Genomic DNA, 27276 nt, shown 5'->3' on the forward strand with positions numbered 1-27276 from the left:
GCATTCCTTATTACTTTCTTCAGAAAGGCTGGTAATCGAGAATTGCACTTGACCGTATTAGCGGCCTCGTACCACGTTTCGCGGATCACCTCAGACTTCGTCGTTGAGATGATATCGCCGGACTAGGCACCAAAACACAAACAATCCAGTTAGCACCTGTAACGACTAGCAGGAAAAGGGCGTTTTGGAGGGTAGGTGCCGTCAGATATACTCACGAGGCCAGCACCAATGAAGCTAGATGTGCCCATATGAAAAGTTCATAAGAAACCCGACGAAAAATGGGGATAGAAAGGAAAATAATGAACGACAGTGATGATGCCCCCTATACCGAGGCATAAATGTTTCTATGGCGTAGCTGAGGAATCCATCTTACTAAGACCGCAGATAAGTCCGGGACACGGTCCAAATCAAGAGATGACCGTGTTACAACAGGTACCCTGGAAGCTCACGAGCAGAACCGCCATGAGACCAACCGACCAATAGATGCGCCGAATCGTACAGAGATTCGCACCTGAAAGAGTAGCTAGGGTGTCGAGGTGGGACCCCGCAAACACAACCCATCCAGTCTTCCTCTTTCAAGCTACTTCTCCGCCTCGTTCATCTCCTTGATCGCTGTAACCAACTCATGAGAATCTACGAAGACCTCATAAAATTCTGCCTGCAGATCTTTTCCATCTCCCGGATCCGCGAACTTGATGGCAGAAGCAAAATCGAAATCAATCTTCCGGCCATTTCGCAGCTTATACCACAGCGACCCCTTAACTATAACCTCCTTCTTTCCCTTCTCAGCTCCGCCCGCGAGAACATAAAACTTTACCAAAGTGTGCTCAAGGTCCACGATGGGCCCGTTGATGGGATGGATCATGGCGTCGCGAAAAGCGCGGATTGCTTCCCGGCCTGTGGTCGTTGTACCGTAGACTAATTGACCTTCCGGTGCGAAGAGATTGAGATAATCATGACTGGAATTGGGATCGTCCCAGGAGCGGAAGAAGGCAGGAAGCTGCTTGTCGAGTGGAGATGGAATAGAACATTGGTTGGCGAAGGTGTAGTTGTTTCTGGAGCTCATCGTGTTGTGTTGTTCGTCAGTCCTAAACAATATGCAAGTAGTCTTTTGTGTTATGGTATATCTGTAACTTGACTCCCAGCTCTATATCTGCGACACGTCCTCTATATATATCGGCAGGCATACGGTTCAGCCTCCAAATATGGGTTAGATATGCGAGTATGGTATCATACCCGCCGTCGGGACGGTATATTATAAATCGCCCCACAAGGACTGTGTCGGGGGCCCCGAAGGCAATCCCTCGGACCTCGCTTTTTAATGCATCAGCTTGAGTACGTCCTACTCAAGAACCCCTACTGGCCTCGCTCAAACTAGTGTTTACTAGCCTTCTGACTATCAGCACAACCTCCCCCCTCAAAATTGTCAAATAGCAAATGTCAAGCACACCCTAGCCGAACTGACCCATCACTGCTCTATTCTTATCGTTAGAATGAGACCCTTGCGTGCCCAGCAGAACGCAAGGCCGGTTACTAGCCGTGCAAGGCTCTCCTTCATAGCTGCCTTTGAGAGAACAAACGGGTCCTTCAATCAGGATATCATTATTTATTAACGCAGTCGGCATAAAATAAATCGGGATAGCTAGGTTCACCCGATAATCTATGGGAGGAGCGATAAACAGAAGAATCTAATCCTACCCTGGCTTCCTTGTAGATATATGATAAAGTGAGGGTAGCCGACTTCGTAAGAAAAAATATAATTATAGGCTAGTTGTCGGTTCTTTGTCACCTTATCTACCTAAATCTACCCTGCCGTCTAAATCACAGCGAACGCGCCAATATAATACCTCGGCAGTAAAGCACTTTGACTCGATATGGTCATGGTGATACGGAACTGCAAGGAAGAATAGCGAAGCTTAATCTAGACTCATACGATTTAGAGAAAGCGCGCTTTTACGAATATAACGTTAATATCACGGGACGCTTGTACAAACTCATTTGTCGGCCGATCTGAGCCTTCTTCTTATTCCCCTTCCCTGCAGAAGTACGCTTGTCAAAATTCTCCCGAATCGTTTGGCTCGACCTCAGATTTACCGAACCTTCAATAAGCAATGATGAACCAAACATGTCTTCCGCTTAGACCCGGCTAGATAGTGAGAATGAATTGTGCTCTTTGACCAAAAAATCCTTATTACCACGACGTGACTTCAAGAACAACAAGAGACAGGAACACAAATTTTGGGGTACTTTTCAATCAGTATATTCACAACACTGTCGAAAGCTCCAGTAAGATAAAAAGAATACCGCATTCCTGATACAAATGCTCAAGGATCTAATGCACACATCTCTTTGGCGGTGAATCTCTCTTGCCTGCTCGGATTGACTTCTACTCGAGACACACAAGTCGAAGAAGTTTTCGGCGACGATGTACTATGTCCAAACCAAGGTCCTCCCAATACTGCATATCCTGGGAACGTACCATGAGATAGACCGAGAGAATATGGGTCCTTTGAAGGGATGGCGATCATGGCCCAGAGATGAACTTCTCTGAAATCGATAGACAGTTGCAACTCTCCCGGCAGTCATTAAGCTTTATGACGCCCTCGTCACCCTCACAGGGGTCTCCACTCCGTATGAGTAATTTGCAGGCCGCTGAAGGGATGAAAGCGACATTGGAGTGGGACAACCAAATAAACCTGTCATCTATTATAATTCTATCTGACCTTTCTTGTATGAAACCGACTGAATCGAGAAAACTATCCGAACAAGAAATAGGTGAAGGATCATCAGGGTCAGATCGTGGACCCAGGGATTCGATCGTGCAGACAAAGGAGCTATCGGCCCTTACTACGCCTGGACCGTTCCCACTACCGCATGTCACTAGCCTTGAACAATCAGGTGACTCTGATCATGTCCCTAACTGGGAAGTTGAGCAGTCGGAGTATTTGTCAGTGAAGTGGGGCAAAGAGGAAATTTACTATCACAGGAGAAATTATTGTATCAACGGAGGTCAACTTTGCGAGGGCAATTGGCAAGAGAAGAGGGAGATCAATGTCCTGATAGCCAGGTGGATTTCTGAATATGAATTTGTGTCAGAAAATTCCCCCTGGGACGGAGTCTATATCAGTTATGTCACTGGTCTGCAAATCTGCCAACTCTATGGTTCAAGAGAGCTTAGCGAGTTCCCTGAGGGTCTACGCTGACACAAGAAAAGATACCACTCGAACCGGAAATCTCTGTCATCACATGCGGTAGAATCCCTATTTCGGTCAGAAATGATGTTTTCATCAATGTGACCCATATCCTAAAACGATTCGTACAAATTGACCGCTATACACTAAATCGGATAGTTCAATCAAGGAAGGAAATGCGGTTGAAGGTGTTGAACGGAGGTGCTGCAAGGCACCAAGGCGCGTTTGCGGAATTACGAGACGCACACACACACACACACACACACACACATATATATATATCCGGAACCGACACTCCCTCCTTACCAAGTTCCATGAGCTTACTCTTCCTCAGGCCCTCTTCCAGAGATTCACTCAGTTGTATTTTGCACCAAGAAGCTCGGTACTTGTACACTGAGAGTCTCTCTCTGTTCCCGAACTGCAAACTTAGCAACTTCGCATGCATTCTAGCTTGAATGCCGAGAAGAAGTCGGTCTCCAGATCAACGGGGAACTTTAACGGGAAATAAATACTCCAGAGAGAATGCCTGGAGCTGGTTTTAAGCGGGTCCAATCTTCTTCGAAGAGTCCGATGGACATGATACCATTAGATCGAAGAACTATGTAAGTCTATCCATCAATATCTTACAGGCTATTATAATCATCTACTAGCTAGGTACGATCGGAATCAGCAGCGTCCTTAGCAAAGAAGAGCCGTCGCTCCCTCGGTCGCTCCCTCACCAGTCCTGGATAGGTAGTAGGTTCCCAGGACAGATACTGCAGACAATGATCAACGCATGCCGGTAACGTTGTGAATCATGCCCTTTTGGCGGACACTACTGACACTGTCGACGTCTGAAAACCACATGCATAGGGCCGGGATTGGACTGGAAACGCTCAAAGATTTCCAATTCCCTTGTGGGATCCTCAAGCTGCATGTCATACCTCCAGACTAGAGTGGCGATCAAGATCTGAAGTTCAACAATGGCGATGTGCCTACCCAGACAAGCCCGAGGGCCGGTGCTGAAAGGGATGGTGTAGGCTTTCAGATCCTGAAGCTGGGATGGATCTAGCCACCGGTCCGGGACGAATGCCTCTGCGTCTGGGAATATGCCGTGCCGGTGGACGGAGAAGGGTGGCACAGCGACCACAGTGCCCTTTCGCAGGTGATGGCCAAGAACCGTCGCGCCCTCAGGAGCCGTCACGACTCGCTGAAGCGGGTACGCGATGGGCGGCCGCAACCTCAAGCTCTCGTCGATGCATGCCCGGAGATATGGAAGGTCCCGGACAGAAGCGTGTGGTAAGATTCCGTCATCACCGTCGTGAACCAATTGGTCGATTTCACGCCGCAAGGTCGAGAGACACTGCGGGTTTGTGAGAAGATAATAAAGCGTGTTTGTGAGACTTGTGCAAGTCAGTACAATGAGAGCCTCTAACAAGCGGTAAAATCCTTGGGCTTACGCAGCGGCCGTCGTGTCTGATCCGGCATTCAGAAAGACCACCGACTCGGCGACCAGCTCAGCACGCGAAATGTCTCTCTTCTCTCCTCCCTTAGTCGACAGGATACCACTCATAAAGTCCCTCGAGCTTCGACCAGGCTCTCCAATATCAAGCCGCTGTAACAGTCAGCATCTCTCTTCGCAATCGGAATAGGCGGAACGAGGTACGTCACCTTTTGGAGCTGATACCTGGCGATATTGGTAAAGTCGTCGGCGTCCTTGGGATTGGGGAGTATGTAGGCAAAGTTGGCGCACGAAAGGACTAATCTCCAGGTCAGAACAGTGGCAGTAGACAGAAACTGTGCCAGAGTCACGGAGAAACGAGTTCCACGGTGCAGCGTATCAATGGTTGACTTGACACTGTAGACATGATCGTCCGCCGTCACAGCCATGAATCTGTCGTGGCCTTGTTCTAGGAAGCCCAGAGGTGATCCGTAGGCCATGTCTCCGATCACATCCAAGGTGAAGTAGTTTAACCTATACAAATCTCAGACCAGAAAACTTACCAAATTGGCACTGGTGCTATCTTACCAAAGACGGATATTCATCGGGCCCAGGGCATCGTCGATCCGGTGGAGCAGCCTCTGGAAGTTCTCCCGGATGACAGGCTCCATATCGACGACAGTCTTGTGGGCGAAGGAATTCGCAAGGTACCTTCGCTTACGCGAGTGTTCGTCATGGTTGCGGGAGGTGACGATGTCGTGCAAGCCTCCAGCTGAGAGCTGACAGTTGGATAACTTAGATACATTTTTCTTCTTACGGGGAGCAAGGATATGATGTGCCAAGCTTACATTGTCGTAAAACACGTCTTTCTCGAACTTTCGAGCCTGCAGATGCCCGTATATCTCGGGAATAGCTTTGGGGTCATTGAACACGAGTTGATCGGGGGAAATGCGGACAATGGGACCGAGCTTCTGATGCAGCCGGTGGATTGTCGTAGACCTCTTTTGATTCCAAGTCTCTTTCACTAGCCACAGAGGCTGACAGGTCAGTTTGTTTTATGCCATAAGGTGGTTAGGATGGAGAGATGGACAGGCATGTCATACTGTAATAGCGGCCAAGATGTTGGCTGCTGGGTACTTCCGTAAGTCGAGAGGGTCATTGAAATATCTGACAAGCGGTGTCAGGAAGCAGACGCTGCCTGCCACGAGTAGCAGGTATAAAATGGCTTCGTACATGACGAGAGGTGTTGGCCCATCTCACCTCCAGTAGAGTGTCTCTCATCTTTTATAATTATGAATTATCTCGATTCAGCCCATGAAAGAGGGCCGGTATTCTCTCGATAGGTCAGAACACGATTACCATCAAGACAATCGTCTGTTGTGGTTACCGCAGCCACAGTATTGTTGAGGAAGTGTTCGGCTTCCCTTCCACCGACCTTCGCTTTTGATTCGCCCACGTAACGACGAGCCTTCCAAAGCCTCTCTTGATTGGTGAGCTTCCCCACCGACGTCAGAGGTTTCATTGGTCGGCGTAACGACAAAAGTTACGAGTACGAAACCTCTGCCTTGGACGCTTTTTCTGCTCGATCCACCCTTCGTATCTTCCACCTGATACACCGTGCCTCGCAAGAGATGGTGGCTTCCGTTGGCTGGCGTAACGCTGGAGGAGCAGGCGACATCTTTGTCGTTACGCCAACCAATAGCTTTGCAAAGGACGAAGATACCTGGAATCGATGGAGTGTCGTAGTTTACCTCGGGATATTGAAAGCCTCGTACACTGGGCTATGTAAACCTTTCCTATCGGGTCCCTGGCGTCACTCTCAATATTCATAGCAATCCTTATCTGAAGATACATACATGGAGCCAGTGGATGAGCAATCTCACCGTCTACTACTTGCTGGACGCTTTTCTGACAGATTTGGATGCTTGACGATCATCGCCGTCGGCAATGCCATTTTTACCATCGGAGCGACCACGTTGGTCACGGCCATGGATATTGTTATGCCATACGAAGGAAGGCTAATATCGGGCATAGACTGTGGTGCAGTCGCCAACAACACGCTTCCCTACCTCGGCGTAATCTCGCCGGACTATTAACGTAGTCGGCACACGACCATATCTAACGTGATGGGGTGATCTGGGGTTCACTCTGATGGCCCAGGTGCCCTTCGCCTTTACTTATGTGTCTACAACGCCTTCTTGGGAACTGATCTTTGCCTACGAGTATATCGGGTCTGCGATCTTGCCCATTGCGGTGGTCATCATCCCGAGTTCGCCGCGCTGGTTTGCCTTGAGGGATCGCTCGGACGGTTGTCTTCAGACCTTGGCCAAATTGGACGGTATGCCGCTATCCCAAAGGCCCCGTTATTTACTACCGACAACCTCTCGAGGCCGATAGAGACTTCCACTACCCTTGTTCGTCGCCGAACATACCCAGATCTTGGCCACGGTACGAGAGGAGGTTCGTCTGTCCACCACCAGTGGATGCCTAGAACTGATCAAGCTCGGGTCTAATCTGGAGAGTTCGCCCTGGCCCTATACTTGCCGGCTCAGCAGCATTGAAGCGGCATAAATGCCATCACCTTCTACTCCTCAAAGTTTCAAAAGTGCCGGATCACGAGTTATCATTCCCAGACCATCTTGAATGCTGGTAATACCAGCCTTGGCACCATCATCTCGCCCACGGCCTGGTATAAACTCGATCGCTATGGTCAATGACCAGCCTTTCCTCGCGGGAATGACGGTCATGCCAGTCTTGTGGGTGATAATCGGGCTTCTTGCCGAGGACAGAGACGCCAGCCTTCCTCACGGGTTTATCATTCCAACCTCCGACCGGAAGGCGCTGCGCTGTCTGTCGCATTCACGTTCCCGTACAACCTGTGTGTGTCAAAAACAGCGCCACTGTTGTTCGCAAACGTGGGTTACCGAACGTACTTCTGCTGCACCTGTAAGCCTGGTCGTACCACTTCTTTGGTGACCCCACGTCTTCTGACTTGACCTCCAGGCCCTTGCTATCTCAGTGCTCTAATCACGCTCCTCTTCCTCCCGGAAACATAAGGCCTGGCACTGGATGAACTTGACTGTCTGTTCGCATAAGCCCCGCTCGTGGCCTGGCTGGGCAAATACCGAGTCAAGAGGGACGAGATTTTGAGACTATACGAATCTCAATATGAAGGCCTCAGAGAAAAAGGAGCAAGTCGACGTAGCCCACGTCGGAGGTGAAAAGCTCGAGGACTGAGAAATGCTAGTTTCGATCTACCCTAGGAGTGGCAGTGGCCCTTTGTAGGCACCTCCCCATCGCTGTAGGATAGCATCCCTTGCTGTGCTCACCACCTTCATACTCTGGCGTTCCATGACGCTCGAAAATACATTCTCTAGTAGTACTTGATCACTGGTCGATCGCGCTTGCATCGAAACAACATACAACGGCCAAAGCACAGTCGACACGGTGGTCGACAGCACACACACCCTCAAAAGGCTCTCCAAGGCCTTTTCATAAGCCGCTGCTCTGCGTTCCTGCAACCTTGAGGGGCCAATTATAATGCTGAAAGCGTCTTCGAAATCCGAATACAGGATGGTAAGCGCACTGTACTTGTGCAGACGCGCAATTTGTAAGACGGCTTCTCGTTCAATTTGGGTCTGCCTAGGGATCTGCGACGTAGGCTCTTCGACGTTCCATTGGATCAGGGATTCTTCACACTCTTCAAGCTGGTCGTGCGATGCGCTGTGCAGCATCTCGGATGCCCGAAGCTTTGCGAGATACTCAAGCTTCGGCCATAAAGATTTGGTCAGTCCGTAAACTGCGTCCACCTCGGATGCAACACTATCAGCATTGAGTAATCCCGAAGCAAAGCCAAGGGATCGTTGGTGTAGGGAGAAGGCAACAATCACATCAAAATATTGAAGTATGCCAACGAAGAACAGGGCGTCCGGTGAAAGCTGTGTTCCACAAAAGTTCTGCAGCACTACCTTGGCGCCTTTCAAATGAGTATAAGCACTCGAGAGCGAGCTCCCCAGCACGATCTGCGGACACGGTCAGTAATACGACCGTTGTGGAGGCGTCGGGCCGCCTGCGTACTTCATAGTAGATCAATAGGACAATGGTGGCAAGGATAACCTCCACGTCCTTTGCAAAGTCCACGTTTCCGAGGGATACGGCGAGTATATTCAGTGTACTGGCGTGCAGCCTTCTCGCCACACTGGGGTGAGCCAGGCCCCGATTGGATAGATGTGCCGCGGACAGTGCCTCGACCGCCGTGTACACCAGCTCTGAGTTGCTGACGAGAGGCAAGACATATGAGGCTAGACTCTCATCTGTGGCCTCCGGTGAGAAGCAGAGGAGGTTGGTAATTGTCGAGTGGAAGTGTGTCACCAGTTGGACTGAATTTCCCGTGTGACTGAGCGTTTTTGGCTGCAGCGGCAGATACTTTGCAACTGGAGTCAGCAGCCTGGCTTCGATATATGAGAACAGCCCAGCTCACTGCTTTCTCAACTGCATTCAAATTGCCCCATGTGTAGTCACATCGAAGATCTCGCCGAAGACACTGTTGGCAGCTTGGATGCGTTTCATCGCATTTCTTTCGCCTTTTCCGGCTATTTCTTCGGGTCAGCCGGCGCATGGGTTTCGATTCAGCCGTGGGGAGAATACACACCATTCTCTACAGCCAAAGCGCGATCTGCGCCCTGCGTTGGACGCCGACATGGATGCACAGGATTCTGCCGTGCTCGATGGTTTTTTGGTGAGAATGAGCAAAAGAAGCACTCAAGTAGCAAATGCGTGGTGAAAAGGTCTCGCCTTAGTTAGTGTGCGAGTTGGTGGTGTTACCCCGCCTCCGCATCGCCACCGGGCTATGTTACCCAGGCGCTAGGCTATGCCTGGAAAGTTCTTTAGAGAAGTCAAAGCAACCAGAAATCTGGACTATCGATTTTTAAAGATCTATGATGTATCAGCTTGGTCAGGAAACTCAGATCACTTACCCCTTTTCTGGAGGCTGACATTCGTGGGTCTTTGGAAGAGAAACCGCCTTACAAAGCCTTTGTCTCTTCTACCCAAGACCTGCCCTTCCGACGCGGGGCACCTGTCGATGACTTTGATTTCGCTCAAGGCCTTTCTTCTTTCGATCACTCCAGCGGGCGCGACGCCATAAGACATTTGAATGGTCGCGGATGTACCTTGACATGCTGTCTGGTACTATCGATGAAGGTCTGCTGCTCAATGACCTCGTCCGAGGTCATATTTCATGTCCCCTGACTTTCAAATACATTGTCGAAGAATGTGAGAGGAGATTAGGAGCCATGGGGAAAATCTGTCGAGTCTTTCGTCAGTCGCAATCGGTCATCGCCGAGGATGCATGCTCACACACTCTCACACACACAAACACACAAAAACACAATTTATTACTCCCGGCGACAAGCCGAAAAGGCCGTTAAAGCTGCTCTACTAATACATTCCTCAAGATATCCCCTACTCTCTTTGAAGCCCATGCAATGTACATCTCATCTTCGCTGTGCCGTTCCACTCGCATGCTACGTCTTTGCGGAGTCTCGTGTTAGTAGTCTTACAGTAGCAGTCTGGCTTGAAGGCGATTCTTCAAGTGTTCAGCATCCTATCATCGGCAGCTGAAGCGCGCCTGCTTTCCTGGCACGAGTTGGGATATAAGGGACCGGAAATCATGCTGATCCTGCCACTGCGTCGTCGCTGCCACTTGACTCTCTTGGCGCTCATATGACTGCGCCTATCCTCAGTAACCGACGGCGACGAAATTCATGTGACGACCTTGGCAACCACGTGGGTTTCTTTAATGAATTGGATTACGTAGTCATCAAAATTCCCATTACTACTACACAAGTTCAGGCAGGATCTGGACTGACATTTACAGGCAGCCGCAACGTGTTTTGCCATTGATGATCCTGCAGCATACAGTAACGCCCATGTTTTCGTAGCACAATAGGCATTCCTGTTGCAGTTAAGGTGAGACTCACGACTATCATGGCCATCTACTAATGTCGCTAGCAGTGCATAGTCATAGCGCTTCACCGCTGATCCTGTGTGATCTCCATTATCATTGCCTGGCTCCTTCAATCACCTGATCAACCAATATATTCGGTCAAGTCGCCGAGGTCATTTACTTTTGGAATCTGGTGTGTGCCGAGAACCGCCCAGAACCGGAAACACACCTCGGAGCACGGTCGTTCGGATACGGATGACAGACAACTCCGGGCTGGGGATGCGCTCGCTTGGCTCACTTACCCCAGACATCAGCAACTTTCATATGGCACATGGACACAGTATAGACATCAGGGTTCTTCAGGCCGAGGTTCGACCTTACATGACCCTCTCTCCATCATATACGAGAAAGATCTTCTTCACTGCATGTTTGATCCAATCGAGATCGGGATCTACGGGTGAACCGCCAAAAGGGGTTGTTGGACAGACATAGTTGGGTCGGCTACATCCACTAGGACCACTTCGGTCTCTTCTTGTTTGCCGTTGCACCAGTCACCATCGTGGCCAGTATGGGGTCTGAATTTTTTACGGCAGCAACACCCCGGATCGAGAGGTCGACCAAATCTTGTCACTCAAGATTTGATGACTGTGGTCACATAACGATACGATAGTCTCTGGCTCAGAGCATGCTGTCAGGAATTGATCATAGGTATCCCGCAGTCATCGTATACCACCGGTGCCCACCAGCGTGGAGACCCAGTCAGCCTTTGATGACTAGTACTTGAGCAGCTCTTACCCAGATGGGCTTCTCATTGGCTTTAGACCCGTCGCGCAAATTCAATACCTGCCCGCAGAAACTCCAGACCATGAGTTCCCCAGACGGCTTCTTGAGCCCCAGCTCCCCCAGAATGGGGCTGCCCCGGTGACTAGCTATACCAGTTTCGGTTTTGAGTCGAGGCACCAGGAGGTATCGGACCAAAACATTGATATAACACCACCCCGGCCCTTGTTCAAGCACGAGCTTCTTTCCTGATCAAGGTCCGTAAGTTCGAAAGACAACAGTGCAATCTAGGCAAGAGGACAACAGAACCGACTCTCCTTGGACCAAGTTGCACCGCTAACATGGCCGATTCGGGTCTTCGAAACCGTGGTCTCCACGACCACAATCCTGCCGAGCTTACTGAACTTCAACGCCTTGAACTCGAGCACGCTCAGCGAGATGCCGGCGCTCTTGAAGATCTCCAGAACTCGGATGCCCTCGTCACCGATCAATCCGAGTTCACCGGACGGTACTACTTCCGAATGGCAACAGCATGTTTTTCTATCAGTATGGGTACTACTGGCTCATACTTCGGCTTCACCTGCCCGGCGTCTCTGCTGACCTACATCAATGAGGATATTGGTAAGCATCTCGCTGCCCAGTGGCAGTGAAGGGATTCAGTCTTACTGACTTGAACAACAGGACCCAGCAACAACGCTAGCTTGGTCTCCATCATCTGGACTGCTGCTTGTGCCATTGCGATTATTCTTTTCGGTCGATTGTCTGATAAGTTTGGCCGGAGATGGTTTGTCGTTGGGGCTTCATTCATGGGTGTTATCGGAGGTATCATTGCCTCTCGGGCTCAAAATATGGATACACTCGTCGGCGCAAATGTAAGTCTCTATTAGTCACTTACCGTGAGCGAAAGGTCGGTTTACTGAATCTTTCTAGGTCTTGATCGGTCTCTCTGGTGGTGTCCACACCTGTTATGGTCTGACCATGGGTGAACTCGTCCCCAACCGTTACAAGACAGCAGCCTTTTCCGCGGTCGTGATTCTCTGTTTCGTTGGTATCTCCTTTGCGCCAATCATTGGTGGGTTCTGTCTTGGTGACACCGAAATTGTCTTCGTCTCTAACGTTTGAAACAGGCTTCAGGCTCATCAAGCTTGGTCCAGGATGGAGATTCATCTACTATATCTACATCATTCTCATGGCTATCGCGACCATCTCGCAATTCTTCTTCTACAAGCCACCGTCATTTAAGCAGCTTCACGGTGGAAAGCGAACCATCATGCAAGAAGTCAAGCGTATTGACTTCGTCGGATTATTCCTTCTGACCGCCGGAATCGTGCTCTTCATCCTCGGTATCTCGTGGGGTGGTCAACCCGTTCCATGGAAGTCAGCACAGATTCTCTGCCTTCTAATCATCGGCTTTGTGCTCTGTGTGCTGTTTGTTCTTTGGGGTAAGGTCTTCCCCCGATCCGATATACACTTCGTCGGACTGACGATATCGCTCAACAGAGATCTACTCCAACGTGCCAAATCCCCTCATGCCTATGTATTTCTTCAAAGATATCAAAGGATTTACCTGCTTGGCAATTATCGACGCGATTTCCGGAGCTGGATATGTTGCGCCTTCTGTCATCTGGCCTATGCGTACGTATATGTTTATCTTCACTGTTTCAACCGCGAGGCTGACCTTCATCTCACAGAGGTCGCTAATATATACGCTGCTGGTTCCAATCCTGTCGGCTGGGAAGAACAGGCATGGCTGACCTCAGCCGTGACATTCGCCATCGTCGGAGGTATCGTGTTCTGGGGAGCTATTCTGCCAATCATCAAGCATGTCAAGAAACAAATGATCTTGATGGCATTGATGGTCCTCGCCTTTTCCGGAGGTCTCATTGCCTCGAGCAGAGACAACAAAGGTCGAAATGCGGCATTCGCCTTCCTCTCCATGTTTGCCGATGGTATGCTTGAGATCACACCACTGTCATTGGTGCAAATTTCTGCCAACGATGCCGATCTAGGCACGGTCTTCGGTAAGTACTTGTTCGCCAAAATGCCAAGTAAGAACTTTGTGCTAACATGAAAATTCAGGAATCATCTGTCTCTTCAGAACTATCAATGGCTCGATCTTCACTGCCATCTATCTAGCCATCTTCCAAAACACACTCCCTAAGGAAATCGCTAAGTTTGTCCCCAGCGCCGTCGAGGCCGCTGGACTTCCCTCCTCATCTCTTGGTGAACTAATGACGGCTATCGGCGTGGGTACCGCCGATGCTTTCAACGAGGTTCCTGGCATGACCGGCGGCATCTTAAATGCCACTCTCGATGCTCTTGTCGATGCCAAGACTGCTTCCTTCTCCTACATGTACTATGCCACCATCCCAGTCAACGTCATCATGTTGGGTGCAGTTCTTTTGATGAAGGACTACGACAAGCTTCTTACTACTCACGTCCCTCGACAAGTCTACGCCAATGGTGAGGGTGTTGAGCACCACGAGAAGTTCGGCGACGTTGAGGGAAGCCCCACACACCCAAGCTCAGAGAAGGTACAGAACCTTGAGATTGAAGCTGCTGCCGCTGGCAGTAACTCCGACCGCGAAGATGTCTGTCATGAGCGCAACTCAGGACAGGGGTTCTAACAGGCGTTCAGAGAGCAACACTCACAGAGAGTGCGCGCTAAGAGAGCTCACACCAATATACCTTAGCGGACTCCTGAGCTTCGCACTTTTCACGCAAGCTACTCGCATAAGGAACTTCTCTTCCTTATGCTTAGAGTCTAGGACTAGAGCGCACCTTTAGATAGGAACCCTCGAACCCATTACTGTGTTATCACTCTGCCTGTTTCTCGAGACGTTCCAAACAGGGTGAAGCCAGTATGAATGAAAGTATTTCTGGAGACTATTTCTACCTCGGCCCCCAAGCAAGCTGATGAACTTCTTGGTTCATCCGTAGCGCCTTGGCGATATTCCTACTAGGAATGCTCGGTCCTGTAGGATAGGTTGCTCCAGCTATCCAGCTACTCAAAACCCTTCAACACCCAAAGCCTTGTAAGCTGCCTTGACGTATGCGACTGTCCTATCTGACCCAATGAAGTCGTTTCCCATCTTATTCATGACGTAGCTAAAGGTGATTTTTCTCTCGATGTCCATGAGAACAATACTGCCCCCCCCCCCATCCGCCCCAAAAGCAGATCTTGCCACCCTTGGGCAAGAAGGGAATCGTAGTCAGTGTGCCGCCCTGTGCAAGGCCGAAACCGACGCCAAAGCACAGTGGGAGGCCGGTGACGACGTCGGTGTCGTCGGCCTGCACGTCGAAGATACGTTCAATGATCTCGGGCGTCAGCAGCCGATAACCGTCGACGGTTCCGCCCAGCGTGATAACCGAGAGGATACAGGCGAGCGAGAGAGCATTGCCGTAACTGTTGACGGCACCCAGCTCAGCGGCACACCATTCAGGTGTATAAGTTTTCTCAGCGCTCATGATTGGGTTTGTGAATGTCTTGACCATAGCAGACTCTGGGTTCAGCTTACTAAAATCAAAAGGTAACGGCGAAGAAGGAGGGATAAGGTCCGCAATGCGTCTCCAGTCCGACTCCCACACACCGAGCTGCCAGTCGGCGCCCAGCGGGCCGGTGATCTCGGCCGCGATGAACGACCCTATTACTAGGTTCGCGCGGGTTTCTGGCAGAATACGGACGCACCTTACCTGATCGGGTTTGGGCGGGCCCTTATCGCGATAAGCGAGAACATATTCTACCAGAACACAGACCTAGGGTTGAGATCTCCTAGGGTTAACCGTAGTTACAGTCTCCGGAGCGTTCATCAATCCAAAGGTGAGTGCTGTGACAGTAAGTCTAGGGTAGGAGGATATTATGCAGTAGTCCTCTATTAGCAGGGCGAATTAATAATAATAATAAGGTTAGTAGTGTGCTTTTATGTATAGTTCGCGTCATGATAAGTTAAGTCAACAACTCCTTCTACTACAGCGACATGAATATATCTATTGAAGATTCAAACCCCACCTACCCAATTCTACCCTAAAGACCATGGATTTTTATTATAACACCAAGCTAGAGATAACGATTTATATACTATGGAGCGAAAACAGGTCAGGGCCCTTGGGTTAAGCGTCCCTCAAGGGACGCTCTGCGTTCTCGATAAGGGCGATGACAGGATATCCAGAGAGCCCTGTGATAGGCCGATCCATGTCCCCGAGGGGACGCTCTTCTATCTCGTGAGCACCACATTCGTTCTTTATCAATATCACTTGTCCCTTCGAGGACAATCATGAAGAATATGGCACCTATATCGAAGGAGAGTGTCCCTTAAGGGACGCTTAAAGTTCTCAACAAGATCGACCACAGAATATTTCGAGGGCCTCAAGATAGACTAACTGATTAATGTCCCTAAGGAGACGCTCTTCTATTAGGTAAGCACTATATTCTTTCTTTATTAGTATTACTTATCTCTTTAGGAACAATTATAGAGGATATAATATTTGTATTAAAGGAGAGTGTCCTTTTAGGGACGCTTTGAGTTCTCAATAAGATCGACGACAAGATATTTAGAGAATTCAGTGACAGGCTAGTTAATATCCTTAAGGGGACGCTCTTAAATTAAGTGAGCACTATGTTCTTTCTTTATTAGTATTACTTGTCTCTTTAGGGATAATCTATCTAAACAGTATATAATAAGGTAAGCGACTTTTAAGGTTAATCTCTTAATTAGTGTTCCTTAAGGGATATACTTTGTTTTCTTCTTTTCTATCGATTATTTACTATATTATCTACGCTTAAAGTCTTATTGTGAACTACTTTTCTTTTATTCTACTTTTAATAATGTCTCTTCTTAATAATAAGTAACTTTCTTTATCTTCAGAGAAAATTATCTTTATGAGCGAATCTTCTCTTCTCTATTTTATATTAAGATTATTGTTCACTTATAAGTAGATTAAGCTATACTATTTAGTGATCATGATTTTCTCTATTAATATATTAATATCGATCTAGAAATAAGGCTATAATCGATTATTAAATATTCTGTATCGATAGTGACTTTATTAGGTATTTTGTTAAGAGTTATATTGTATCGACTTGAATAATACTCTTTAGCTTATCTACACTTAATTAGAAATTGATTATATAATTAGCGCGCTAAAGTATCACGACAAGAGTTATCTTAACTAGCGATAGCGAACACTATAGGTGTAGCCTTTATTTTTAGATTAATAATATATAAATCTTGAGCTAATTGAATTAATGATTGAATATCACTATATAGAAGCACTTAAAGAGTACTTAAAAGATTAAAAGAATATTAAGAGAGAGAGATAATAGCTATATAATATTTATAACTAAGGTGAGTCGAATCTTAATGGCTTCTAATTTATTAGCCTTAAGATTCACGCTTAATTTCACGCTTATAGAGACTTTTTTATTGAAGCTTTCGATCTAATTACAAGCTAATCGAGAAGACTTAAGCTTACTAAATATTCACGATTAAATCTGAATCGAATTGACGCTACTCGCGTAATAAGATATAAACTGGTATCTTAGTCTTGACTCTGTTATCGTTATAGCCTATATTCTAAAGACCACTAAAGAGATGACGAGAGATATAAAGACCTAATTAACCCTGAAACTAGGATTGATTAGGAAAACCACCTTCTTTGTGTGTTAACTTAATACTCTATAACGAAATATTACTTAACGAAATATAATTAGTGAGTGATACTAATTTCCCCTTGAATTAGCGACCTTTAATATTATTATCTAGGAGTGGATATCTAGTTACTATATTAATGATATAAATTAAAATTTTTATTCTCGCCTTAAGTATAATATTGCTATATAGTCCTTATTAATTCTTTCTTAAGTGAGATAATATTAATTCTCTATATTTTTCTAAGTGCTTTAAACCCTGTGATAGCTTTGGTATAAATATTATATTAAAGTGTAATCCTTTAACTAGATATAATTATCTTAATTACTCGCGAAGCGATAAGATTAAGATATCTAAGATCTGTTCTTTCTAGATCTTTAGAAGTAATATAAATTAGATATCTTATGCCTTTATATGAAAGACTTTTTTATTGATCTTAATAATATAGTCTATAATTAAATATATAAGATGGTTTTTAATTATCTTATAATACTATTTTCTAATATATATGTTTTACTAAAGACCACCTCGCGAGAAAGTAAGATAATAAGAATAATTATATTATATATTAGTTAATAGCTTAGCCTAGAGCCTTTTTTTATTATTAAGTATATAGGCGATAAGTCTTCACTATAAAAGAACTTTATTCTTACTCTATAGAAATAATATCTCGATAATACTAAATCTTAGTTTATCGAGTTATAACAATATATTCTTATCTTTATTTAAGCGCGAATAAACTAGTTCACTTAAGTGACGATCGAATCACTTTTAGATATCTATCTCTTAAATACGATTAATATATATTAAGAATAGTTTATATATAACGATATATAGCGAGATCTCTTGAATCTAGTATATAAGTTCTATGAACCTTATTTCTAGATCGACATTATAATTAATTTCAATATCAAGCGGCCTTCTTAAATAGTGACGCCCTCGATAGTCATTATCGCTTAATATATATATTAAATTCTGTCTTAGTATATAGAGATTACTTATAACTCTACTCTTTAAGGGATCGTCGCTACTTAAGCTTTAAGTTATAATCTTTAACTAGTGATATTGCACTAAGTCATTCAATAATTCGAGGAAATACTCGCGAGAAGAGGAAATTTAAAGATCGATTTTGATCTATAACTAGTCAGAGAGTAACTGCTTTAATATTATCGATAGATTTCTATACAGAAAGACTATATCTAAGTAAATAAGCTGTGTAAGAATACTTTAGTTACTTAATCGCTAGAGTAATTAGTTAGGGTATTGAAAGTGATTAGTATTTCTTCTGTGTCGGTATTAATCACTATCAAGAATATAGATCGAATATAAACATAACTAATTAAGTGTTATATAGTCAAGATCACTTTAGAGAAGAAAACTAACTCTTCACTTTTGAATCTCGCGCTCATCGAGTTTATTGAGAATATTCGCTTCTCTAAGAAGAGACAACTAAATATACACAGTTAATTAAATGATATCCTAGGGCTAGGCGTGAATTCGAGTAAGTTAAAATCTACTTATAACTAACAAACCCGTCTCAATATCGATAAGTATATAAGATTAGAGGTCTTCACTCGATTCTAGAGGTCTCTATATATAAAAATAATGATTAACTATCATTAATAAGATTGAGAGCTTATATAGTTTTAGATTAATCTTTTTAATTAGATCTTAGTCCACTATATATCGAGAATAGAATAGTTTATTATTTTAGTCTATATTTTATCTTTATTCACTCGATTAATTTTCACTATTATATTGACTAGATATAATATTTAGCTTCTCTCGAGAAATAATCTAAATTTAGGGTTTAGAATTATGATTAAAATAAACTTTAATATTTATGCTCTTTATATAGTTTTAAAGACTAAAAGTCGAATTAATTATCGCTAGGCGCTATCTCTTTACTCGTTTTATTTAATTCATTAATAGTGTTACGTTTCGCTCCACCAGGGGTGTCACTGCATGTATCGTTCCTTGATAAGTGGGAAGTATAGAAGGCGAGGTCGCTGAGAACGAAGTACTTAAGCGAGTACTAGAGCGAAGGGATCACAGTCTAAAACGTATAGGTATAATTGTGAACGAAGTTGACTACATAGTAAAGCTATAAAATGACCGTATATATATAGACCGTAGAATCAGTGACTCTCTTGGGCTCTGTGGGCTCTATAAGCAGAGCCCGCAAAGCCATGAGAGCCATCAAGCTCTATTCTCTTTATGTTCTCCTAACAGAGCCCACGGTCTTGACTTAGTCATGTGATCCCACTCCTCTGACTCATGTGTACTGGAGGTAATAACGCTGAGTGGCTGTCGTTATAGCTTGGTCTGCGGCCTCATAAAAGGCCTGATTCGTAACACTTTTCCCCTCCTAGATTCGTTCGTTGTCCTTAATGTACATAAGGTGAGTCTTCCCCTGCGTTTATTATTCTTTCTTCGACTATGGCTCACTATACCACAGCAACGTTCCTGTAAACGCCTCGATTCTTCCACCTCTCGCCGACTGAACACTGCCAAACGAATCCGTTCTGTCGGGGTCAAACAAACAGAAATAGGTCGATATTCCCGTTATCAAGAGCAGAACTTGGTCTGCTACATGATCAAGGGATACGCGAAATACAATAATTATACTGCGTCGAACGTGCAGTATTGTGATGGTTATTTTTCGGATACCAAGTTCGATGGCCTGGAGCGCCAAAAGAAGACGCTCAAGAAATCCGTCAAAGATTAGCGTGCCGAAGTAGCCCGCCTGGCTGCCGCAGCTACATCCGCCTTTGCTGCGCTGGCCGCGGCACAAGAGAAGGAAATGAAATTGGATGAACGATTGAACAAACTGACCGCCCGTTAGTCCGAGATGTTGGTTCAGGAAGCCGAAGCCCTAGATGCATTGGGTGATCTGGAGGACGCTAACGGCTAAGAGCCACAGATAGCTTTCTCACTATCTGAGCCCTTCGCCTGGGGTGACTCAATGGTGGATTTCGATTTTGCTGGTCTTGGTGATACTGTCGAATTATCTTATACACCTAAGTAAGGTATTCTTCTAGTTTCCATGTATTTTTCGAGTTATTGTATCCTAACCACTTTGTCAGATAGAGTCATTATTCTTTCTCGACTTTGACATCTAGAATGGCTTTCACGTCATACATTAATTATTGAGTTTCCTTATGTATCAGCACCGGTCCGGGTTTAGCGTTTAGTGGTGCTTTCTCGAGAAGTGATTTATGAAAAACCGAGTAGATATTCATTCCTTCGGATAATTCCAATTCAAAGTTCACTGGTCCAAGTTTTCTTTTGATTTTGTAGGGTTCAATCTTAGTGTGATCTAGTTTATTAGATAGTCGCTGCGTTTTGATGTTTTTTCTAAGAAGGTAGACTGCCTCCCCTTCTTTGAAGTCTGGTCCCTCAAATCTTCACCTATTCAAGTTTTCAACTATTTTTTATGATATCTTCTCAAGTTCTTTCTTCAAAAGTTTATGTAGTGATCATAATTTCTCAACCAAGATTGCTGCCTTTTCTGCAATTAGTTTAATGCCCCTGACATCCTTATCTATCCTTAGATAAAACTCGTGGTTTACGTAGAATAGTGATATTCCTATTACTGCTACTTTGTTATTGAATACAAATTACGCTATAAGTAGTAACTATATTTAGTTGTTCTACTAAAAATTAATATAGCACCGTAAATACTGTTCCAGCGTTTGATTTATTCTTTCTATTTGCTCGTCGCTCTGTAGGTGAAAGGCTATTAACAATTTTTGATAAACTCCCGTGAGATCCATTAGCGATTACCAAAACTGTGATATAAATAGCTTATCCCAGTCCGAGCGTATTTCTTCCGATATCTCATGTCGGCTAAAGACGTCCTTATATAATGCGTACGCCAAGTCTTTCGCTGTTAATAACTCCTTGTATAGAATAAATTCCGCGTATTTGATTAGGATATTATTTACCACAAGTATACTATTAAATTCCACACCCGTGAGAGGTTCTCTAGATTTTGATAGCTTTATGATGAAATCCAATACAATAGTATACTATGCTTCTCCTGGTATTGCTGATTTCTGAAGTAACCTGTAAGGTTTATATCTTATATACTTCGCTTTATAGCATGTATCGCAGTTCTTGATATATTTTATTATGTCTTTCCTGACCCCTTTCTAGGTAAAGTCCCTCGTGACTAACTCGAGCGTTTTCTCGATACCTAAATGTCCTGCTAACTTATTATCGTGTCGTCCCTTGATAATTTTTTCTTTCTGCTCTTCTGTCAGCTCGATATCGATAAGAGTCAGCATCTCTACCTCAGGTGTTACGTAGGTTAAGGCGTTATCCTTTTCCTTGAGTACTGCCATGAGCTCTGGTTTGATGTTTTCCATGTAATCTGGCCGTCTGCTGAGCGCGTCTGCCACAGCATTTTCTTTTCCTTGAATATAATGTATCTTGAAGTTATATAGTGCCAATATTTCGGCCCACCGAACCTGTCTACAATTAAGTTCCTTCGTGGTTGTCCAGTATAATAGGTTCTTGTGGTCAGTGTAGATCTAAACTTAATACTTAGCGCCTTCAAGATATACTCTTCATTCCTTGAGACATACCACGATAGCGAGTAGTTCCTTATCGTGGATATCGTAATTCAACTCCGACCTTGTCATTCTCTTTGAGAAGTACATAATCATTCAGGTCTTATTATCTAGCCCTTTTTGCGTGAGGCGGGCTCCAATCGCTCCGTCCGATATATCTATCTCTATCTAGCATTTCAGCTTAAGGTCAAATATCATAAGTACTAGCGCCGTCGTGATAGCTTCTTTAAGGCGTTCGAATACCTTTCTGCATTCTGGTCCGAACTTAAACGAGACATTCTTCTTAGTAAGGTTCGTCAAAGGCGCTACGATCTTCGAAAATCCCTTAATGAATCTTCAATAGTAGTTAAGTAGTCCAACAAAAGACTATACTTCCATGACATTCTTGGGTTCTGGCCAGTCCTTAATTAGCGCTATTTTATCGGGATCCACTTCGATACCCTGATCGGATATAATGTGGCCTAGGAATTGAATCCGTTTTTTGTGGAACTCACACTTGCTAAGTTTCAATAGTAGATCCTTTTCCTAAAGTTTCCTCAGAATCTTTCGAATATATCGCATATATTCCTCGTATATCTTCGAGAATATAAGTACATTATCTAAGTATATGACTGCGAAGTTATCAAGATATTCTCATAGTATGTTGTTAATCAGTTCCTAGAAAGATGCTAAAGCGTTAGTCAATCTAAACAGCATAACCTAATACTCGTATAACCCAAAGCTAGTTTTGAAAGCCGTTATCTATTCATAGCCTTCCTTCATCCATACTCAATAGTAGGCGTCCTGTATATCGAGCGCGATAAAGTATTTTACACCAAGGAGTTTGTCCTGCAGCTCCTTGATCAAGGGTAGTGAGTATCGATTCTTCCTGATGATCGCATTGAGTGGTCAGAAATCAATGCATAGTCGAAGAGATCCATCCTTTTTTGGGGCGAACAGTACACCGTGTGCTATGGATAACTTGGATGGTCGAATAAAGCCTTTTTTCAAGTGAGTCTCCATGTACTCCTTGAGGAAGCTTTCTTCCTTTGAGGACAAGGATCGAAGCTAATCGTTATACTTCGACACTTTCCCTTCTTCGAGCGTTATTTCATGGTCCCATGGCTTATGCTTTGGTAGCGCGGCCATGCCTTCTCTTTCTTTGAAGATGTCTGCGAAGTCCTTGTATTCCTCAGGTAGGCTTTCCTCTCGTATTTCGTTTAAGGCCCTTCTCCTGGGTTGTACCCATATCGCCCTTTGTAGAGATACAACGAAAGTTAATCGTTTCTTCCTCTTTGTCTTCCCGTGACTGCAATTTAGGAAGGACAAGGTTCCTTCTTTCCAGTCTATTACTGGCGAGTGTTCTTTTAGCCACTTTATCTCTAGAATGATATTATACTTAATCGGCATTATATCAAGCTTGACCTGCTCTCTGTACTCTCTAATCTCTAGACAGACGTCGCGAATCTCCTGTCGTATCCATCCGCTATTGTACTCACCTGGCGTTCTGTCTGCCATAAAGACCGGGTATAGATTCTTTTTCCGTTGCTTGTTCAGTCTTGCTGCTGTTTTTGGTGACACGTAGTCTCGGCTTGCTCCACTATCAATCATCACTTGGACAGGCTCATCAGCTAGTCTGGCGCTGAAGACCAATGGCGTTGAACGCTGAGTCTGTACCATGTTGATATAGCGTTTCCGAGGCTTTTTTCTGTTGCGTGGGACCTTCCGCCTCATGATAGGTCCTCCGCCTAGTTTTTTGGCACGTCGTTTATGGTCGTATCCCTGCTTCCGAAAACATGTAGAAGTACCTCGATCGGTGGTTCGATCATATCCTCCGTTGTGAGATATACATATATCCTGGATGTATAGGTGCACGTTATGTCAGTACACCATTTTTTGGCTAACACGAGGACTTTATCCTTTTCGCTTGTTTTGGGGTCGAACTCTGGGTGGTAATGTGACGCTCCGTTTAGGCAGTTTGTTCGCTCACATTTTACTGGCTTCTAAAACGGGGTTGAGAACCAGAGGTGTGTCTTAGTTATCTTGGTAACGATAAACTTGAACGAGTCATCCTCATCGGATTCTTTAGGGGTACCGATTACTATAAGATCTTTCAACTCATATAGCAGGTAGTGTGTTTCGCTCCTAATCACATCGTGTGTATATTCTCCTTCGTGCGGATATTATTCGTCGTGATATAAGCATAAAATCATAAAAACCTAGTGGGCATTTAGGTTAGTGTAGAGGCTATACCTTCGGACCCCTTCTGCTGTCTGGACCCAATAATGTGTTCTTATGACTATAACGTCCCTTGTCCTTTCTCCTTCGATATAGTGTCCCGCCATGTCTTGGTCGATCTCTTCTGGGGTTAGATCGTCATGTTCTTTGAATGGGAAGAAGTAGGGTTCTCCGATATTAGTCTGATGTGTATGAGGAGCTAGGCCTAGGCACCTGAAGTATCGCTATATAGGTATCGGCCTCTTTTCCTCCTGCTCCTAAGCATAGTTCAGCTTAAGCTTGTTGTTAACCATACGCGTCCCGGGTACTTCTTCCTCGTAGTAGATCCAGTTCGGCGTCTCGATAACCGCGTGATAGTATCCGTGGAACAACATGGTGTCACACTCAGGCTCAGAGTCGCTCAAGTCCGGTTCTTCGCTAAATGTGAAATCGTAACGATCCTCCCCTAGTACATTGTGTGTGTGAGTGGGTCCTTTACACATTCCTTCACATTTTGTCACAAGTACTAGGCTTTCCTTGTCCCTCGAACTTTCTTTAGGATTGAATCTTTTATGTTCCGTGGCGCAACCTCTTCTGCATACTTGGGTGCATGGTATATTCTTCCAGTACTTCGTCGTGAGTATTGCCACATTGCTATGATTGGCAATTATTCTGTATTTTTCTTCGTGTCGTGTCTCTGTTGTTGGTGCAGCCGTTCTCTAGGTATCGGACTCCACCTAGATAAATATTTCGTCTTCTTCTTAGTCGCTAGGTTCATTGTTTTCCTTATCAGAGTTGTCGTCGAATGAAAAATGATGGATTATGGGTATTCCCCACATATCGTGTGTATATAGACGGGACCCCCCGATGCAGTTAGGTTCTTGACAGATATGTATAATGAGGACATACTTTATTGACTGTTTTCCCCGATATAGGCTCAAGAAGATTTTGTCCCCTCTTCTGGTCCAATAATGTGTTTATACTATCATTAGCGTTTCCGCTCTGCTTATGAGGTCGTAGGTGCTTGCGACTTCCCAGTTTATCTGGCTCGGGGTTCATTCTTGTAGTAGTTTGAACGGGAACTGGTATCGTTCTTCTCCTGCCAGGTAGATATAGGGTTCTTTAAAACTGCATTGCTAGAAGCACCTTTTCAGCCTTAGTGGTATCCAGTCTTGCTCGACATTAGTGTGTGGGCTAAACACGGCCTCGTTGGTGCTATATTCCTAATAATGGGTCCTGATCCGTGCAAACCCGTATTCGACGCTAATTATTTCGTATGGTGGTGATCTCGCTTCCATCATGGCCACTATTTTAGGCTCTTCCCAGTCGACTTCCTTTCTCTTGAATTTTTTGCTTCGACGATTCTTGCGCTTCTTTCCGTGAGGGAACCATTCTGTACCCTGCTTATTAGAGTAGTGAATGGGGCAGTTGTCGTTGTGGTAGGCTGTTCATAATAAGTTCGCGTGTTTTGGTCGCTCTTCATTGGTCTTTCATGCCGTGACTATTTTATTTTATCGACCTCGGCTAGGATAGGTTCCTGCGATGTCGGTAACCTCTTCACCATTGACCATTAACAGTGGTACTAAAGTCGCTCTCTCTGTCTAGATTCCTTCGGAATTCCCCTTCTGTGCTCTCTTGGCGCGGCTAGCCTGTTCTAAATTGTCTTTCTTGAGGCCATCTAGGTGTGCCTTTATTATTTATTGTCTTTTGAGTTCTAGGCTCCTCAATCCTTGGATCTATTCTTTGCTCTTAAGTCTTAGGCGCTTGAGTTCTTTCTTAATTGGAGTGTTAGCCTTTTCTTCTTCAATACCAGCTTCAATTATATGCAGTTCTACAGGCTTTGTACCGCACTCGTTAGCCCTATATCCTGGATTTCCATAGTTGTAGCACAGGTTTTCTTTCTTGCGTTGTTCTCGCTCCTTGTTGGATAGCCCCTTGCGTTGGAACTTGCCTTTTAGTCGTGAGGACCAACCTTGTTCAATAACATCAAGGTCTATCGGATCACCATAAGACTGGTAGTTAGTGCGCTTGCCCTTATAGTACGCGCCACTCGTCTTTTTATGGTATCCTTTCTTCTCCAATCCTAACTTGTATAGCCAGTTGTCAATTTCGATGGCTTTGTTGACCAACCCCTGATATATGTTAGGCCTCTCCGGTCCCAACTCCTTTTTGATGTTGTCCTTTAAGTCAGTGTAGAAGGTAGCGATAAGTATATTGTTGTTCCAGTCCAGTTTGGCCTGAAGCCTCTTAAACAGGGCATAGTACTGCGTAGCTGACCCCTTCTACTTGAGTTGATAGATTCGTTGGGCCGCGGCCTGTTCCTCCTCTGGAGTTCCAAATATTTGCTTAAGTCGTTCCATGAATATCGCGAAGTTGGAGAAAATGGCAATGGTTTCCGGGTCCTTTTATCCTTCGGGGGACATTATATAGTTCATCATGATAGGTTTAAACCAATGAAAGACTAATCCCCTCATGTGAAGTCCCGCGAATAAGACCTTGTCTTTATGGGTAATATACCTGGTGCGGTTCAATTTAAAAGTCGCGATGAGTTGGGTAATGAATAGTCTCAACTTTTCACGAGATCCATAGAACACGTCAACCTTAGTATCGTCCTTGTCGTGATTGCCATAGTTGCCATAGCTGGAGGTGACAGTGAAGGTGGGTCCTGGTGTGGGTGCGCCTGGCGCGGCGAACTGAACCGACCCAGTAGGGGATGGTGAGCGGATAGGAGCTTTGGAGCTGGACATCGTGTCGAATACTTCCAATCAAGTGGTAGTTAAAGTGTTATGTTTCGCTTCACCAGGGGTGTCACTGCACGTATTATTCCTTAATAAGTGGGAAGTATAGGAGGCGAGGTCGCTGAGAACGGAGTACTTAAGCGAGTACTAGAGCGAAGGGATCACAGTCTAAAATGTATGAGTATAATCGTGAACGAAGTTGACTATATAGTAAAGCTATGAAATAACCGTGTATATATAGACTATAGAATTAGTGGCTCCCTTGGGCTCTGTGGGCTCTATAAGCAGAGCCCGCAGAGCCATAAGAGCCATTAGGCTCTGTCCCCTTTATGTTCTCCTGACAGAGCCCACGGTCTTGGCTTGGTCACGTGATCTCGCTTCTCTGACTCACGTGTATCGAAGATAATAACGCCAAGTGGCTGTCATCATAGCTTGGTCTGCGGCCTTATAAAAGGCCTGGTTCGTAATAAATAGGATTTTATAAAGTGCTATAGAATCATGGTGATATAAAATAGTTTCGTTAGTAGATCTATTACGCGGTCGATAGTTATAGTTATTATCGATATAGGGTTAGTTAGTATCTCTATGCGATAAGGGCCAAGATATCGCGAGTATATTAATGGCTAGGGGTGGTGATGCTAATCTTGTTTTATGCGATATATTATAGGTTCGGGTTTAACGAGATTTAGATTACTAAGTATTAAGACGAGTATCTTAATCTCGTGATATATAGTTAGTGGCTTAGATAGCGACACTTTTAACGAATTTAGAGTGAGAATATA

The 27276-nt window shown here is 45.0% G+C and overlaps 6 protein-coding genes across 6 annotated transcripts; 1 reads left to right on the top strand and 5 right to left on the bottom strand.

Moving 5' to 3' along the window:
* Positions 1 to 580: 580 nt before the first annotated feature.
* PV08_03716 (uncharacterized protein) lies at positions 581 to 1066 on the bottom strand (the record flags this gene model as incomplete). The annotated part of the gene is made up of 1 exon (XM_016378067.1): positions 581 to 1066. The coding sequence occupies one exon, from the start codon at positions 1064 to 1066 to the stop codon at positions 581 to 583; it is 486 nt and encodes a 161-aa protein (XP_016239637.1).
* Positions 1067 to 3959: 2893 nt separating this feature from the next.
* PV08_03717 (uncharacterized protein) lies at positions 3960 to 5846 on the bottom strand (the record flags this gene model as incomplete). The annotated part of the gene is made up of 7 exons (XM_016378068.1): positions 3960 to 4056; positions 4115 to 4573; positions 4631 to 4785; positions 4842 to 5145; positions 5200 to 5390; positions 5460 to 5648; positions 5715 to 5846. The coding sequence occupies 7 exons, from the start codon at positions 5844 to 5846 to the stop codon at positions 3960 to 3962; spliced, it is 1527 nt and encodes a 508-aa protein (XP_016239638.1).
* Positions 5847 to 7865: 2019 nt separating this feature from the next.
* Positions 7866 to 9180, bottom strand: PV08_03718 (uncharacterized protein; the record flags this gene model as incomplete). Its single annotated transcript, XM_016378069.1, has 3 exons — positions 7866 to 8633; positions 8689 to 9036; positions 9133 to 9180. 3 exons carry the CDS (start codon positions 9178 to 9180, stop codon positions 7866 to 7868), a joined length of 1164 nt encoding a protein of 387 aa, XP_016239639.1.
* A 2499-nt stretch (positions 9181 to 11679) lies between these two features.
* PV08_03719 (uncharacterized protein) lies at positions 11680 to 13965 on the top strand (the record flags this gene model as incomplete). The annotated part of the gene is made up of 7 exons (XM_016378070.1): positions 11680 to 11959; positions 12020 to 12210; positions 12269 to 12414; positions 12473 to 12780; positions 12839 to 12973; positions 13030 to 13359; positions 13418 to 13965. The coding sequence occupies 7 exons, from the start codon at positions 11680 to 11682 to the stop codon at positions 13963 to 13965; spliced, it is 1938 nt and encodes a 645-aa protein (XP_016239640.1).
* A 381-nt stretch (positions 13966 to 14346) lies between these two features.
* Positions 14347 to 14806, bottom strand: PV08_03720 (uncharacterized protein; the record flags this gene model as incomplete). The annotated part of the gene is made up of 2 exons (XM_016378071.1): positions 14347 to 14446; positions 14487 to 14806. 2 exons carry the CDS (start codon positions 14804 to 14806, stop codon positions 14347 to 14349), a joined length of 420 nt encoding a protein of 139 aa, XP_016239641.1.
* Positions 14807 to 25492: 10686 nt separating this feature from the next.
* Positions 25493 to 26503, bottom strand: PV08_03721 (uncharacterized protein; the record flags this gene model as incomplete). Its single annotated transcript, XM_016378072.1, has 2 exons — positions 25493 to 26038; positions 26252 to 26503. The coding sequence occupies 2 exons, from the start codon at positions 26501 to 26503 to the stop codon at positions 25493 to 25495; spliced, it is 798 nt and encodes a 265-aa protein (XP_016239642.1).
* Positions 26504 to 27276: the final 773 nt, after the last annotated feature.

Source organism: Exophiala spinifera (assembly GCF_000836115.1).
Source record: "Exophiala spinifera strain CBS 89968 unplaced genomic scaffold supercont1.2, whole genome shotgun sequence".
Taxonomy (NCBI): Eukaryota; Fungi; Ascomycota; class Eurotiomycetes; order Chaetothyriales; family Herpotrichiellaceae; genus Exophiala; species Exophiala spinifera.